At 44.5% G+C, this 18228-nt stretch overlaps 1 protein-coding gene across 4 annotated transcripts in view; it reads right to left on the bottom strand.

Moving 5' to 3' along the window:
- LEPR (leptin receptor) overlaps nucleotides 1-5474 on the bottom strand; it is a 35952-nt gene extending 30478 nt beyond the window's left edge. The window contains exons 1-3 of one of the 4 annotated variants that reach the window (XM_026037142.1): nucleotides 4516-4534; nucleotides 3900-3968; nucleotides 501-559 (exon numbers count right to left, since the gene is read on the bottom strand). In XM_026037142.1, the coding sequence (XP_025892927.1) occupies nucleotides 501-540 (40 nt within the window). In that variant the 5' untranslated portion in view covers nucleotides 541-559; nucleotides 3900-3968; nucleotides 4516-4534. Of the gene's footprint in view, nucleotides 1-500; nucleotides 560-3899; nucleotides 3969-4515; nucleotides 4535-5015; nucleotides 5062-5453 lie in introns of those variants that run through there. The other 3 variants (XM_026037146.1, XM_026037145.1, XM_026037143.1) reach the window with 3 other exon arrangements.
- Between the last annotated feature and the right edge of the window lie 12754 nt (nucleotides 5475-18228).

Below are 18228 nucleotides of genomic sequence, written 5' to 3'. Positions count from 1 at the left end.
TGCCAGCTGTCTCTGAACAGCATACACCAATATTGTCATAGACATTTCCAAAGTAGAAAAACAAGTTACTCTAGTTAATGACACTTACAGTGAATTGAGCATCCTTCAGTAGCATCGTGCACATGAAAGCAGATATGCTACTCGCGTAAAAATACAGAGCTAAAATGCAAAGTGAATTCTTGGCAATACTGAACTAAACACAGATTTTCCAATCAGTTGCTATGTCACCTGCATTTTCCCTTCCACTTCTGGACTTGTTAGGTATTATTCATAAACCTCTAATCTCTGCATATTTTAACTGAGGTATTTGTTTTAATATGTTTTGATTCTGCACAATGCAAAATCACAGTATTTGCATATTCTAGTTGCATATTGTGAAAAGATACCTGTCCAGGAGTATGTTTTTAAGTGCCACTGTATCACAAAAACAGAGATTACTCTTCACCTCTCATCAACTTACAATATACCTATTTTTAAAAGCAATGTTTATTGTAACTTACCCAACAGCACAAACACGATCAGAATGATTTGCCAATGCATCTTGTTTTGAACAGCTGATCTGGAAAACATACATAAGATTTACTAAGAGTTGATAACTACCAGTCTATTCTTTTATTAGGATTTGGTACAAAAATATTTTGCAAAGTTATCTAAATATGCTTCTCTGAAACCAGGTGCTTTGCTAGTTCAAGTTAAAATAATGGTACGCTCAATCAATTTGATATCCACTCCTTTATATACMGTAAGAACAAATCAAAACGTCACCTGACAAAGTAACTTGGTAATATTGCTGGTATTATCAGTAAAATACCAGTACAGGCCTCCTCTTATCACTACAGCTACACAGCATCTATCTCTTCCAGGTCCTCTGTGATTGCTGGTTGCTGCCTGGCTTCACTCTGCTCAAGGGTACTAYGAATTTAAAGAACCAAAATGCCCAAGCAATGTTCTGTTCTGCAAGTACATCATACACACGGGCACCAGTTCCAAAGGCAAAGACTTACTAAGCATTACAATAACATTTCAGTACTGTTCTTTCTTTTTAGGTACCTGGTTTTTTGGGGCTTTTACCCATATATTCACACAAACTCTGTCCACATTCAAATATAAGCATTTTTATACTTTAGAAAAAAATACAGAGGACATGRGAGTAAGATACAGACACTGTCCGTCTTTCTGGTTAACCATAACTATATTGTTAGTATAATTTAGAGATCAAGTAGGTAGAGAACAAAGGAGCAGGAAGTGAAATTTGGGCTGCTGACACAAAACAAGAGTATTTGCTGAAGCAAGGAAGGCTCATAAGGATCCTTCCACTCCCTTTCACCCTCCAGACTTAATTTCGACCATCCAGCGATCTCGGCGCTGCTTTCCTCTTGGCAATGGCTTAAGGCAACAATGATTGAACACCCCAAGCGGCACAAAACCCATCAGAAAGGCTCCAGTATATCAGCTTTGTAGGCTCCCTGAAAACCCTCCTGTTAAGAAAACCCTTGGAAATTCAGCTGGGGCTGGCACCAGGCCATTTCTTCAGCAGGGACTCATCTTCATTTTGGTCTGCAAGATGAGTCAGTCCCATCCACTTTTCTCCCCATTCATTCAGGTTGCAATCAGAATGCATTTTGAGCTACATTTTGAGGAATTAAAGAGAAAAGCTCCCAATCTTGAAGGTGGTGCTTCACAGTCTCTACTTCAGATGAAAATTTACCTCTCAGCACAGTTGTTATCAGGCCAGTCTTATCCATACATCGCCTATTAGTTGGTCTCCTAATCTGTGAGCCACTCAGGCCAGAGGAACTATACTCACTGCCACCTTCTATGTGGTCTATGATTTCACAGAGTTACAAAAACCTCTGACGAAAGTTAACAATCTTTTCACCCCTCCGAATTTCTAACCAGAAGAAACAAACCATTTATAATAACTAGTTTGACAAAAGCATAGACTCTTCATACYATTAACCCTGTGGCTTAATGAAAATTAAAGAAAGAAAAGGACAGTCCACRTTCCTCTTTCACAGATGCAACATAAATTTGCACTCCATGGCTCAACCACTTCTCAGTAGGAAACTCCAGAAGAGATTCCTCTCATATATTGTCCAAGGAAATCGGACATATATTTTGGAGGTTTATGAAGTTATTGGTTTGTCATGGATGTTGCTGCAAGTAATTTTTAACGCTCCTTTTGAACGCTCCTTTAAAAACTGTAAAATTTCTACTTTCAAACAGAGAGTAGGACAGATTTTGCAAACAACTCATATTTGACTGCACTATTTCAAAATAAAATGGAAAAGGGTGAAGTCTCATCTCCCATTTGCTCCTGGAAGCAGGAGGACCCTCTGTGTTCACTTTGCCCATTTAATACACAGGATGGACTGAAGATAAAGCAATCACAGATCCCTGCARCCACATACACCTCAAAGAAACAGTGCCATAATTATGTAGTTTACTGAAGATAAAAGCATTTTCGCTTTCTGCTGCTGTCTTAAATGATCCAACAGAGCAAAGAGACAGTGACACCAGCTCTAACTTAACTGTAATCAGCAAATATTTGGGCAAGCAAGCAAATAAAAGAGTTGAGACCAGACTTCCCCAACATAATCTTTTTCTATTTGCACTGTATCAGTCTAAATTGAACTTTTACCAATGTGGCTTTTTAAAAATTCCAATTCTAACAGCATTCATTAATCAAAAATAGTACTGTATATGAACAAAAAGCAGCACAAGATACAGGTAAGCAACACTTGCTGCTTTCATATTCTTGATTTAGTATCCCTTCCAATGCTTTAAATAAGAATTGAGTAGAAGAAGCTACCTATATAGAAAACTTCTAGGACAAGGGGAAGGTGTTCCCCTGAACTGGAGTATCAAACATCCTTTCTAACGAGAACAATGAACTTAGAAAGAGGCTAGTTAGGATTTCTGATAAGAAAGYATACAAGTTTTATTTGAAAGTTGCAGGCACCAGGCAGATCAACAGAGGAGCACTGCAAAATCTTCTAMGCACAGCTGTGTCCTACAGCACATAAGCTAAGAACGAGCAAGGACTGGCAGCAACAGTACGTGTACAGCTGGGAGGGCACCCATGATAACGGCAGGGCTCTGGCTCTGCTTTGGCACATCTGCCTCACGATACCATATCCACCGGCTGCTCTGCTGCTGCACACAAGCAGTTTTCCAATTTTCCATGTTAATAGCTCCTCTCCACATTAAGACACCAAGCAAAAATGCAGTGAGGCCACTCCGTGTCTCCATAAAAGCGTCAGATTAAATTCATTTGCAACATAGCAAACACGTGAAGAAAGGAGAAAGATAATGAAATTAAGATCATTTTCACAGGCTGCCTGTGAAGCTGTACAATTCACTGGCATACCAGCATGGGAAACGTTTTCAGCATAGCCTGAAAGGAAACTGGCCGGTGATCCACAACACCTGCTGACTGGGTCAGAAAAGCATACCGAAAGATCTCCCTTTTCTTCCAGAGTTGCTCTTTATTATTATTATTATTTATGACAACTTACATTTTTGTGTGTCTCATCGCTGATTTAAAAATAGGTGCTTAATGTAAAGAGAGGACTGCAATACGAGGCAGGTCCAGCTGTCTGGTCAGAACATCAGGAAACGGAGGGTGACACTGGGTGACRAGGAGCGCCCAGTCCCTGCCACCTTTCCTGGCCTCTGCTGAGTAGCATCACYCTGACACCACTGAAACTCCACCATAAAGTTCCCATAGACTTTGTAAGGACAAAGCAACTAGGTAAGCAAGTGCTGCAGAATTAAAGAYTATTTATTAGGAGTTGCCTTGTAATTAAATACTCCAAAATCATATTTTTTTTTCTCAATTTCAGAAGCTATAGAAACATACACAAACATTTTTAGGTTAAAATTTAGATTAAAATTACCAGAAAYTCATGTTTTTCCTCAAACGATACACCCATATAGGCTCTGGAAGCAATTTTTTTTTCTTATTCCTAAAAAACAACAACAGCTGCTAGTTAATGGGAAATGGGAACATAATACTGTGAGCATACAAACTGTCCCTGAGTTTTGAAAGCACTCTGCTCCAGCTGTTTTTAAATATTTAAAAGATCTCTATAAAGCATAAAATATTCTGGTAATCATGCCTAAGCACACGCATCCTGGCTTGATCCTTGAGGGTGCTGAGGACTTCCCAATCGCGCCAGTTTTGGCGAGAGCAGCGGTGCTTAATGGGCCCTCCTGGACATGGAAATTCATTGCATTTGTTTGTCATTTGGTATAAGAGTAAACACTACAAATAAAGAGTAAACRGAACGTGGAAAACAGCAATGAAAGTGACTTGCAATGAGTATTTTTGCTTTCAAACATCACTTCGTATAGAAGCTTTAACCAAGGCACGGTTAAAGGTGCARTGCCCAAGTTTGTGGAGCGCAGCGATCACCTCCAAGAGGCTTCATGTGCACAAATATTGGTGATTTTAAGCAGGGGACTCAGACAAGCACGGTGCGAAGCATTGTTTCCCCAGGCCCCCACCATTACCTGGCGCTCGGTGCTCCCTCGGGCAGTGGCCGCGGGGCAGCTCAGGGCTCCCGGCGCTTCCCTTACAAACGCTGCTCATAAACACCCGGGCCAAAACGCAGCTTCAATTCCCACAGCGCTTTTCCGTACGGAGGGGCTCCATGGGCTCCTCCAGCACCCTGCGTGTTGACGGCTGCTCCGCTGCACCTGCCCGGGACCTCTCTGGCCCCAAGTGTCTTTGGGGCACTAACGCCTCAAAGCGGAAAGAAAACATAAAAAGTTTGTGGGAAGTTTTTTAGGTAGGGGGGAGCCGTATACACGGCGCCAGCTCCCAAAGTTGCCTCGTCCTCTGGAGAGCGGCGCTGTTAGCTCCAGGAGAATAAAGGGGGGTGCGGGAAGCGCCGCGGGCCGGTCCCGCTCCCGTCGCGGCGGGGCTGGGGGGTCCCCGTGCCCCATTCCCGGGCGGGCTCCGGCCGGGCCCTCCCGCCCCGGGAGAGGGGCGAACAAGCGCACGGACCCACCTGGCGTCGCCTCCCGAGCCGCGCCGAGCGCAGCGCCTTCCTCCTCGCTTCCCTTCGCTCCTCCTGCCTCGGGCAGCCGCTGCCGCCGCCCGATCCCGGCGGAGCGGCCGCTCCTCCCGGCGCGGGGCCGCCCCCGGCGCCGCCTCGTGCTAGCGGCCGCCCACCCGAGCGGCGGTACCGCTCCGGCCCCGCTCCGGTACCGGCCCCTCTGCTCGCACCCAACATGGTGGCGGGGTCCCAGCCTCGCACGCCAAGATGGCGGCGCGCCCCTCAGCGCGCGGCCGGACGCCTCATCCCTCACAGACCCTGAGGGGAGACATAAAMCCCCCCAAAAAAACCCAAACACACAAGTTTTAGCCCTCAGGCAGCTCAAGCGCTGAGGGTGCCGGCAGACCTGGCCCTGCCCAGCCTTGGGCCGCTGACCCTGAYATTTCTTACCTGTCTTTATTTCATTTTTCTGAACAGAGTAAGTCTGTTTCACTTAGGTAGGACTAGAGGAAATGGCTTCAAACTGAAGCATCGGAAGTTCCACAGGAACTTAAGGAAGCATTTCTTCACTGTGAGGGTGACAAAGCACTGGAACAGGCTGCCCAGAGAGGTTGTGGAGTCTCCTTCYTTGGAGATCTTTAAAACCCGCTTGGATGCAGCCCTGTGCCACGTGCTCYAGGTGACCCTGCGTGAGCAGGGGGGTTGGACTCGATGACCTCTGAGGTCCCTTCCAACCTTCGGCATTCTATGATTCTATGAAAACAAGAGAACCTGATGGGAACAGTCACTGTTCGGTTGGTGGTTTTAGCAGCACGAATAGTTCAAAACATGGATTAACAACATAAAAGTTAGCCTGGGATAGGAGATGTGACAGTTTAAGCAGTGCTATCCAGTTCACTTTGGATATTTCTTTGATTTTATACTTGAAAACAGCCAAAGAACTTAATTCTAAAAATCCCACTTGTAAAAATTGTGAAAATGTCCATATTAATGGCCTGTCAGAGACTTCCAGTGACAAGACATTAACAAGTTGTTTAGGCTGTTGTAATCCATAAGTGTGWACACAGTGGTGTTCACCTGTCTTATAAGGCAGTTTTGATCAAGAAACTTTGTTGTACCATCCCTGATAACACCTRTATGAGAGTTATATAAAACAGCCCACTGTATACTGTCATTTTAGAAGAACTATTAYGTGTAAAATATCTCAAAATTATTTCATTTTGCCTTTTGCACAAGMCAGCATGTAATGTTGGGCCAAAGGCTAATTTTTTTTTCCATCATCTCCAATACAGTGATGACTTAGCCTCAGAAATTATCCATAGTATCACGGGCTGCGAGTATCACAATTGAGTGTCACAATTAATTTGGATTGATTTTTAAATGGTAATTTGCCCCRAATTTCTTTGAAGACAAAAATCAGAGCTTTTTTTTAATATATATATATATATATAAAAGCTCACTTTTTATCTTGGTTTTAAGCCACATTGAGTTTATGTAAAAAAAAAAGTTAGATATAGTTCATAGAGTTCTAAGCGAGCAATCCATACATGCTTCTAAAGAAACTTTTTAGTACATTTAGTACATTCAGTACATTCGTGCTTCTACAAAGCCAGTCTGCATGGAAGGCACAGTGTTTTTACAGATGGGGTGACACGCGGAGAAGTCTGCTCCTTTTTGTGCAAGAAAAAGGATCTGTGACTGAGTGAACAACCCAGTCATGGGCATTTGCACATCCCAAACTTGCATCTTTACTTTTGCATGCACGCGGAGACAGTTTTCACCAGGAAAATGATCACAGATATCTTAGTCCCTCCAGGCTTCACCTGTCTCTGGAGTATCTTCTGAGTTTAATTGGGAAATTCTTTGTAACTGAGTTTCTTTATAGAATTATTATCTTAGGCAATGGAAAGGCTTCCTCAAAATACCTAGATTTCCAACAAAGTTGGAACCTAGTTCCAACACAGTTTTAATACTATGTATGGATGATTGTCACAAAAAAGCAACTTGTTACATAAATAACCTGGGCCACATAAAAGAAATTAACAGTGAAAATTAATAAGTAAAGCTAAATTTAAAAGCTGACCTTAAATTATTAAAAAGAATTTTTCAAGTATTAAATTTAGACTAGGTCTGAAGTTAGAAAGGTGGAAAATAGCCCAAGCTTATACAAAATGGTTCTAAAAGTAATGATGAATGTGCTGCTACAATGTGGAGTTTTTTGAAATGATATATCATCTTATATCTTAAAAGCTACTTCACACAAAAGTCAGAGCTCTAAGTTAATAAGATAACAGGTAATCACTTTTGTGCTTATTTTGTCCTCGCCCATGGAGCTACAGACCCAGTTCCACACACGAACCTCTGTTTGGACAAGGGCCAACGTTCACCGCGAGGATTTGGCCTCCAACAGCCCATGCCAGATGTCACTGCAGATACATCAAGAAAGCCAGCTGAAGGGGACCTGGAAAAAGTATTAAAACAGCAAAAGTGCAGATTAGGTTACAGATTAGCAATAACCCCCTTCAAACAAGCAGCAAAAGTGGAGCTTAGATTACAGATCTGTTATAAACATGTGTTCGATGTTTTCCACAGTCCAGGTAGCAGTGTTGACCATAGGGCTAGAAGCTGGATGAATAAAGAGATCGAGGGAAATAAAGTGACTGAAGCAAATTGATATAGCAGGGAGAACACTGCGAGGGTTTAGCGCATGGAGATAGAATGGAGATGGAGCACAGGGAAAGGCAAACTGCAGGCACAGCACACAAATCTGTTAATAGTAGTACCAGCAGAGTAAAGAGCAAATATATAAAACTTGGCTAAGAAAGAGGAGGTCATGGTAAAATGTGATTTTAAAAATATACAGGATTTAAGAGCAGCTTTGCGGGGAGCAGAGGGAAAGATACGATGAGCAAACACAGGGATAGGAAAGTACCACGAGCTGTCCAAAGCACCGGGCAGCGCTAGCACCAAATCGGATCACGTAGCCCTGCCACAAGTACCTTTTGGCTGCTTACTAAAACCTGAGTCTTGGCCAGTGGAAGAATATGCGCTTCTGGAGCAGCCTTTTAATGGGAATAACAGCGTGAAGGGAGAGAAGAAAAAAAAAAGAAAAAAAAAAAAAGCAGCTTTAAGATAGCATTTAATAAATTGTGAGAAGAATTATTCTACAGTTTGGTGCCTCCAATAAAGCAACTGAATTAAATAGTCTGCATTATTTGTGCTCTTGTAGGCCCAAAGTTCTTTGCTACCCATCTGCCTCCCTTGAGGCTCAAAGCATCCATTTTGCCATTTCCCAAACCACTTGCTACTGCTCCCTGTTCCACACAAGCATATTTAAATCCTTCTTAAGGATTAAAAACCTTTGAAAAAAAATAAAGCCGATTACAACTCACCTCTCTGTGCTCATCCGTATCCTTTGGCACATTGGTGCCTAAGCAAAGGGCATCCCTGCATACAGATCATCCTCTCTTGGCCACGTCCATCCATTCAGACCTCCCTGAAAGACCTGGTTCTTTTTAGGAGGACGGGACATTGGGGGATATTAAGATCACAGTTTGACTGCCCTGCACTTGGGTGTTTGCCCTCATGAATAGAGAGCTCTTTGAGCRAAGTGCTGACGCCTGTGTAAAACAACACCCCGCGTCTGACAGGAGCCGCGAGATATCAAACAACACCCAGAAATGATGTCGAGGACTCAGCACAACGAGAAGAGATGTGCTTGGGTGCCAGAGGATTTAGAGGTTTTATTCTTGCTTGTGCTCATGCTTTTGCATGGAAAACACAGCAACTGTTCACAACCAATGTAACACACTGGTTAGTCCCCAATCTSTGAAAGAGAGGGTTTTATGGCATGTTTTTTGATTTTTTTTTTTTTAATTTTCCGCAATATTATATATGAACAAATGAAAAAGTAATTTTCTGCTTCAGAACGTTATTTCTTTTCCACCTACTGCAAGTTCCTCTCAGCGAATGAGCTCAAACTCATCTCACCAAYTACTGCACCCGCTGACTGCCTTTCATTTCTGTATTGACTCTTCCTAATTCATCATCCATTTCCTCAGAGCAGCAACAGCCAATTTCTCTCCGCATTAAAAGAAGCACCATCTCTAAYTGAATATAGATTATATTTTTAGAATATTTCTGAAATCTAGTGTAACAGTTTGGGAAATCTGTCTACGTACAATTCCCATCTGAGGTTAGGAAGCCACTGACGTTTTTTATATCCCAGAATTTCTTAACGTAAGCAAAAACCATCACAAGCTCTCTAGTCTAGTCTGGCATGGCCCTGCTAGGCCACGTACAAAGAGGAAACACTAAAATATTTTTCTGGTCAGAGTAAAGCATCTCAAAGCAAGGAGGTTGGACAAAGTCTCCTTCCTTGCACAGCATTAGCAGTCCCTGAAAGGAAAAAAAAAATCCCCATGTAAATCCACCCCTTCTTATTATCTAAACTAAATCTTCCTTCCCGCAGTTTAACCCTATTTTCACATATTTGGGAGAAGCAGACACTTAATTCCCTCCTTGCAGACGTCCCTTTGCATGTGTCAGTCATATTAAGTTATATCATTGTCATTGATCTTCCCATGTGGGAATGGAACCACTGCAGTTCATCCAGTCTCTCCTTACAAACCCTCCTTTCCAGAGACCCGCTAAGGTTTCCTGGTGCCCTTTGGGCTCATGCCTACCACTCTATGCCCTTCCCAAAGGGCAATACCCAAAGTTGAAGCCCACTCCAGTCCCACAGCCCTACTTAGGGGAAGGATTATCATGCATTTTGCCCGAGGCGATGGTGTTTGCGCATCCCAGAGCCGTGTTTGCTCCCCTTCCCTCCYGCGGCACGCCTGTGTTGACTCGGGCTCAGCACGTGCATCTCCAACCCTCAGATCCTTCCTCGATAACTTGTTTGCACCGCTGATCACTCCCGCCTAAGCCAACAGCGTCGCGCTTGTCTTTACTGAATTGCAACCTACTTATTTCAGATCATTTCACCCATTTGTCAAAACCACTTCGAATAATAATTCTGTTCCCTAGAGTKCTTGCAACCATCCCTACTATTTTGTTGTCCTGAGATTTAACATACATATTCACAATGGTGTTTCCTTGCCTGAAGGAATTCCTCTGACTGTAAATAGRACATTTCTTGCCTCCCTTGAGGGACTCTCTTGGTTCTCAGTTTTGTGCTTAGTCCTTCTGTTTAATCCCTACCTGCTGTGCTATTCTTTCAGTCCTTTTCAGTCACTTAACCTAGCTTCCAATGCTTTTAATTCAGAAATCCAACACTTTCTGAAGTGTCACATTACTGAAGAAATCATCATTTGTTCTCCTACTAACTTTCCTACCTTCTATTCTCATTGGGATCCTTTGCTTTAACTGCCTTTCTTGCATTTTCTCCAAGATAGAGAGAGAGAAAAAAAAACAAAAAAGACTCTTCTCTCAACATTAACCAACTCTGTTTAAGAAGTCCTCTATCACCTGATTTCTTTGGCAATATAAACTCTTTACTTGATCTTTTCTTTGAAAATTTGTCCAAATTCCTTCAATAAATTTACATCCCGTGCATGCTGTAATTCCTCAAAAATTTGTGCAACTTTGTGATAAAGGTTTTTCTTCACTCTTCTCATGCCTTCAAATACCCCCAAGTCTTTCCTTCCATGTCTGAACTATATAGCAAACTTTCTRTTTTGCCAGTGCAGTTATCATTTTGATTTCAATACAAAGATTATCTTCTTTTTTTTGTTGTTTTTTTTTTGTTTCTCCGCACTATTTGCATTAGTATATAGCTGGGACAACCCCTGTGATGGTCTCCAAACTGACCCACTATTTTCTCTCTTTTGCTCCTATAACCTATTTTGAACAAGCTCCCTGGATTCGCGCCTTTTCAGTTTTCACTAGCGCTTATTTTTAACCATTGGGCCCGTGACGTTGACCTGAATTCTGAGGAATTCTCTATAGTTGAGCAGACCTGTGAGGAGAAATGATGTTCTCCTTGTTCTCCAGTCTTAACTCGTCATCACCTCTTCTCAGGATGTCACCCTTTGACTGAGGAAGCAGAGCCGTTCTTGCAGAGCATCTTTTGGTAAACGCAGAGAAACAAAATAATCTGTTTTCTCTCAGCCTCCAAATTTCATCTCCAAATTTCTGCCCAGACATACAATAGAAGCAGTGAAATTCTACCAGCCCTACGGGGAGTTGCACATGGAGGGCCACCTTGAAGGCTCAAGTCCCAAGTGTTAGAGCAAAGCACACGAGGAGCCCTTGGTGACCTGYGCCCATGCTGTGCAACTGACTGAATGCAAAAAACCATGTAACAACATGCAAAGTTTCACACACAGAACAAAAGCGCTTAGTGTTAGTTAGCCTTGACTATTCAAACCATTGCTTCCCTTTCACCGCTCGTGTTGAACGTAGCCCTTGTGCTCACAGACAAGGACAGTATCCGGAGTGAAAGTGGAGTGCTGCAAAGGAGAGCCTTGAAGCAGGTTGGTTTTGTGCCCCATGGCATTTCCTGGGTACCGATGGCTGGAACGTGCTGCAGGCCCTGCCTCCCGAGGGCCATTCACTGCGATGCCCAGGGTGCCCCGGGCAGCACAACACGAGCCTCCGCTCAGCTTGYGGCAGACTTGCCAGCCTCCTACACCAAAACAAATTATTTTCTTCCTCGGGTGAGGAAAGCCCTACAGCCTTCTGCCCCAACAGCACCAATCATTTAATGCAAGAAGTCCATTTATTCACTTAATGCAAAGATGGACACTGCCCCCACACGGGATTGTTTCTCTCAGTAATTCATTTTTGGGGCTGCAAGAGCGTTTTGCTCTGTGTCTCTCAGCCCCTCACAGCCCAGCCGAAAGCTCACGTCTCCATTAGGAACACCAACAAAGTGGGGCTTTTTTGTGCACCCATAGAAACGCTCTCCACAATCCGCACTGTAAATTCCAAATAGCAGATATAGCCATTAAACAGGTTCTGTGGGAAATAAAAACAAACAAGTATTCCCTGTTCTGAAAGGCTCATCTCATGGGTGTCCTACAGCAGAACACCTATTGCACCCTATATATTGACTGATGCAATACATTGGCATCAGATACACTTACAAGCTAAGATTTTAGATCCAGAATCAAAAATAAGCAAAGTGTCCCCGTAACCAGAAGAAAGGACAGATAAGTAGGCATTCTGATTTACTGGACATGCCGTTATCAAATACAATTGCATAATTAAACGTCACACACCTCTGTTGCTGGAACCCCCCAGCAGCTGCGTGCCCAGATCTGCCCTCCACACTGATGCACATATAGATATATTAACTTAATAAAGCCAACCAAGAGACACAGCTTTGTGATTTGGAGCAAATCCCAATTATTCAGGAGTTTGGTTATGGAACTAAACCACAAGTGTCACTGCAAGCCGGGGAAGCAGTTGCACGCTCGGCTTCCAGGACAGAGTCACTCCTGGTGAATGGGCTGGGTCTGGKCGGCAGCGATCGCCTCGGGCACAGGGCACTGAATCACATCGGTTAAGGAAGAGATGCCCGCGGCAGAGCAGGCRTCTTCAAGGCCTGACTCACCCTCCAACTTCCCATAACAGCATCAAGAGAAACTTTTGGACAACCCTAATGCAGCATGAATAGCTCTTGCTCTTTTTTAAGTCAACCAGTATCTCTGTTGTATCTTGCTGAGGATCTCATTGAGTTGTTGAGCATCTTTGGCTCAAGTGACAGCACCATAAGACCTGTTGGTCTGTGAAGAGCCAAATATCTGCACTGTTGGCAATTGAGACATCCCCTGGAAAGGCAAGATCCAAATTCTCTTGCTTTACAGAAGAGAATAAGACTTTTCTGCACCTCTGACACCCTAAATGAGCACCTAAAAGGGAAGAAATCTTTCCCCCAGGAGAAACCAACCCATGTGAAATTACTGATAAATAATTAACAAAGTCTGTTTGGGGGTCAAAATGAGCATTAATGAAAAAACTGCCTCATCTGCAGAGTTGTGCCAATCCTCAGCCTTTTCTCTTACATTCTTTAATATTAGCAGAAGCCGGGAAACTTGTTGTTTTAGATACTCCATGAGTGCATTACGAGAAGACAGTCCCCATGACAAAAAGCATACAGGAGGCTACAGCAGGGTACCAGCAGACCAGCAGCAACCTTAAGAAAATAACTGGTGTTCAGTGGAGCTTTGGTTGGAACTGTTGGGATTTCTACTGTTGTGGTTCCTAAAATCCCGAGGGAAACCAGCCAAGGCAGAGAAATCACTGCCCGAGTAGCACGGGGAGCGTTGTCCTCGGGATAGCTACGCACAACTGGAGCCCGTGGGTGCTGCAGGAATGTGTCACACACTGCCATCCCAGCACGGAGGGCCCTGGAGAGGTGCTGGGTGTGATATAAACCACCAGGACCATCCTGCACGGGCGCTTCTGAGGCAGGAAGGCAGCTCCAGAGGATGAAGTAATTTTGTGACTCATAGAGATAGTCGTTACACAAAACTGATAAGCCTCTGAGATAATAAAGGCTTTGAAAATTATTCATGAGAGAAGTGTAAAGTGTTTGACTCATATGTGACAAACCATCCGTTTTTGCATCATGCTCTCCTCTCGCATTAATAATTCACATCGATAGACACATCAGACTCCTTGGCTTTTATGTTCTCCCGTACTGTTAAGCTTCTGTTGTTACTTCTCCTATCCATCTCCCGGTTTACCAAGCCGCTCCGTCAGAAGTGTCTGTACAGACAACCCTAAAAATACTTCCGTAGGCTTTTGGGTGGAAAGACACCTCATCTTGTGGTCGCAGCAGTGCCAAAGTGATTCACACACCCAACGAACACCCCGCGGAGGTTATCATCACGATGATGGAGCCGGGCTCCTCGAATCACTGCGTGGTGGGAGGACGAGAGGAAATGGGCACAAATTGAAACAGAGGTTCTGGAATGCATAAAGGSGGAAAAAAAGAAAAATCACAAGGGGAGTATGAGCCTTTCCATGTGTTTGTGGCTGTCCTGGGCAGATGGGCCACGTCCAGCAGCAGGAGCCCTGCAGGACACATCCCACACGTTTAGCACCCGAAACCTCGGGGGACAGYGAGCGCTGACGGTGGCCCTGGCCGTGGGCACGGGTAGCAAGAGGAATATGYGACACATTTTAATATATGCTTAATTCTTTTTATAGCTCTGCCCGTTAGGAATAGGCTTTCAGGGGAGGCAGAAGGGAAGGATCTGCATAAAATTCACCAGGATGAATCTTCATCTGCTCCTACGTCTTCACGTGGCTGCAAGAGAGGTCCCAAGTAACGAGGGCTGTCGCCACGAGGGAGGCACATTTCCCTGGTGCCAAATGGCAGTTTGGCTGGAAGGAAAGGCTGTGTACGCTCAGGGGGAAATTGCAGCAAAAATGGCAAAAAAAGAAAAAAAAAATTCCTTCAACTAGCAGGCTTTGCAGTTTAACTTACACTTTGACAAGTTATATGGGTTTGATATGTCTATTTACTGGGCTTTTAAATAAAAACACTAGTTACTATAGTAACATTTACATCACAGGTTGTACTTACGCTGCCTCGGAGATACAGAAAACCAATCTGCTGTGTGAACCTTTATATTTCTCTTCTGCAACATTTTAAGGGACAAACCTGTTTTCTAATAAATTGCCTTATTTTCCTATAACCATTTTGCTTCTCAGTTTATAAATTAAAATACATTTGATCTAATTTTCTTTTAAACGACAAAGCCCAGCGCGTGGGCACACRAAACCAGGTTTCAGGGAGGACAAGGAGAATGTCTGAGGAAAAGAAACCAAACTATGAGGAAATAAGGCAGCTATTGCCGTTTTATTCCATCTGTAATTTACTTTCCTCTTGCAAGATTCATAGTAAAATGATGGATTGTTATCTCCTTGGACAAACAGTTGTCGTCTTGCTCTTCCAGCATCTACCTGGAGGCCAAATTGCAGATCAGGTGCCATTTGGAGCAGGTTTCCAACCYACAGCAGCAGAATAAGGACTTTCCTGATTGCCCTCCCCTGCAAAGAGGTACTTAGAGACTTGGTAGGGAAATGTGTTTTCTGCAAATGACTCTTAAAATAAAAGGCGCTGGGAGGGCAAAAAATAAAAAAAAAAAAAAAATCTTGCAGTTTGACATAGAGTAAAAGGGCACTGGTGCTTTAGCCTGGCTTCTTGATTCCAGTAAAAACACTTCTAGATCATGCACTTACCTGGCAGGAATTAGCAGCTGGAAAATACAAAGAGCCCAGAGGATAATGGAGTGAGCGAGGGAGGGGAAGCAGCATTAGCAGCTTGCACAGAGCTGGCAGAGGCCTCTCCAACGGGTTGCTTTGTTTTTCCTCCCATTTTCCTTCCTGCTCACTTCAGACCCTAGTGAGAATGGGCACAAATGGCCTCGGGCATCGCCAGGAACCCACCAGGCACACAAAGTTACCCGCAGCTCGGGCTGCAACCACATCAAGAGCAGCACTCGCTGAGAGTGCTGCTTAGTCTGCAGTCCYGCTAAGCCCCGCTCAGCTGCATTTAGCTGAAAAGAAGGTAAACGCTGCTACTTGTCCCTATGCAAATAAAATTCTCTCTCCAAAAGAGCTCTATAAAGCACAGCAACAATTYGAGCTTCTCAAGTGGGTTATCTATTACAGAGGATATGAATTCCCAGAATATAACTGGCAAGACGGAGTGGTGAAGATGAAAAGACATTTTGTAAAATTTCTTTATATATATGTATATGTCTCCAGTGTTATATTTGAGGCCTTTTTGAAACTTGGCCATTTCTGAATCCAGAGAAATTTTAACACAAGCCCAATGTCACATTCATGCACTCAGTGTTACAGAGATAAAACACTGAAAGGAACAGGGCTGCAGTCCAAAGTGAGGCCACTTTTGCATTTTTGTCAACAGGAACATGGTTTTACTTCAAATGTTTAACCATCAGGGCCACGCTTCATCCCAGACAAAAATACAAAGCCATCTGCTCCGTGCCCACAGTAAGTGAAAATGCCACCGTGCAGGAAGGCAGGGGAAGCTGGAGCATGAGCACAAAGATCCCCAACAGCTCAGGAAAGGAAAAGGAATTTGTAAATAAGACAAGAGGAGGTATCAACCATCTGAGGTAGCTTTGTTAACTCTTCCCGTATGCATTATTTTTCTCTCAAGAGAAGGGGATAGGATTATAAGCCCAATCATCATAGCTTAGAAGGTCTCTATAGCAGAACAAAAAGGGCAGTGCACAAAAGCAGCAAAAATCCAGTGTTCTCGAACAAAAACAACCAGAGCAGACACTAAGGACATGCCTCTGCTCCAAGTGCCAGACGCCCAAAGACCGCAGAAGAGTTTCGGATGAATCCATCTGAAGAACGAGCAGATGTGACCATTGTGTTGGTTTTACTTTCCACTTGTAGCTGGAATAATTTTGTTAATATTTCCTACATTTTAAGAGTAACAACTGCTTGCATGAACCTCTCAGATTTTCTTCTGCAGAACAGCGGCCACACGATTTCACCAGCAATYCGTGTCCACCTCAAGCATACCTCGGTATGGTTGTAAGAGAAGTGAGATTAAGGTTTGCTCCCTATGTTCTGTTTAGCATCACTAGCATCCTGGTGGCTCTGACTGCTCCTATCACTCAACTGTCCTTTCAGGTAGGTGCCCACGGGGCCCCCGTGCTCTGCCAAGGGTCAGACCTTCATTTTGCCTCTCCTCGTGTTCCCTGCACCGTTACCTTCTTGCACGGATGGTGTCTGGCTGGTCCCCCGTGTCACACGCCGCCTCTGAAGCCGYGTTTCCAGTGTCCATCCCTACCTCTCGTGCAACGCTGCAGTATGGAGGAAGAACAGCTCTCTGTTAAATCAATATTTACACAGGTATGTTTTAAAACAAGGCGGAAGGAAAGGATTAACTGGAATTTCAAGTATCCYGATGGACTGTTACCCTTTGGTGTCTTAGACACCATAAATCCCTCAAGGTTGGATCCATCTGCTCGATGTGACTTTTACAGCTAAGGCCACGGCAAAAACGCTGCGTCTTTCCAGGCAGGGAGGAGGATTCACCTGGGAAGCAGCAGGCAGAGCGGCGGGTGCTGCACCCAAGCGCCRCGCATCCTGCGGGCACCGTCCCGCGCTCGCCGCTCCAGCTCGGCAGCAATTCCTGCCAAACGGGGGATTCCTTCCTGGCAGCAGCTCCTCTCCGAGGTTCCCATCCCCAGGATCTTCTTCCACGTAYCGTGCTTGGGTCTGTTTCATAATCGAGTCTTCACCAGCTGTACAGAGAAGATGCTTTTCTTCAGTGAACTTTGAGAAAATTGTGTAATTTGCCCCATAGCAGCTCCAGCAGCGAAAGAAGCTTCTCTCTGAGAACCAAATAAATTATTTAACCTAAATACTGAACAAAGTCCTACTGTACTGCGTCCAGTTTTCAACTACTAACTTTTTGATGCTGCTCCAAACCACGTCCTTAGGCACTAGATTTAATGGGAAATTGGCATCTACCTTGGAGRACCTGGGTCGAATTTTCCACAGTCTGGCAGTATTTCATCTGTATTAAAATGCACRACGGTCAAGACATCTTAGAAAGCACAACTTCACTTTATCTCAAAAACAGACGTCCGGGGCTCCTGAGCTTTGGACATTTTGTTCAGCAGCAATGACATTTCTCTCTCTCAGTAACTTTTCAGSGCCAGATCTGACAACTTCAAACTGTCAGGGAATATTCAAACACCAGTGGCCAACAGTTTTGGAAGGAAATCAGGAAAACAGAGTTTAAAAACAAAATAGGGAATGGGTGGGCCCCTCTCTATGTTGACATCCTGCATGACTTCTTTTCTAGATAAATAATCCCAGGCGACAAGGAGGGAAGAGCATGGGAAAACAGCAGGAGAGAAAGGAGCAGAGCTGCACAAACGGCGCGTGGTGGGAAGAGGGGGAAAAGGGGCTTGGGAGCCGCAGGTAGAGGGGGAAAAGGGGCTTGGGAGCCGCAGGTAGAGGGAGAAGGAGCAGGAGCAGCGGCTGGATCCCACTGGGCAACGAGGAGGCGCATGGATAATGCCAAAGGGGAGGGCACGGGATGGGGAGAGGCGGAGAGGGCGTCCGGAGCGGTGCCAGGCAGTGATGGAGCCAGGGAGCGCTGCCCGGAGCCGCCGCGTCCGCTCAGCCCCGTTCCGGGTGCCGCGTGGCCCCCGCGCGCAGCAGGAGCGGGAGGAGGAGCAGGAGCTCTGGGGGACGTCTCCGGCCCAGGCTG

This window comes from Nothoprocta perdicaria, unplaced genomic scaffold (genome assembly GCF_003342845.1).
Source record: "Nothoprocta perdicaria isolate Ctin4 unplaced genomic scaffold, notPer1 scaffold_191, whole genome shotgun sequence".
In the NCBI taxonomy this organism is placed as follows: Eukaryota; Metazoa; Chordata; class Aves; order Tinamiformes; family Tinamidae; genus Nothoprocta; species Nothoprocta perdicaria.
Note: the sequence above shows the minus strand (reverse complement) of the source record. Positions and strands in the feature narration are given on the sequence as shown.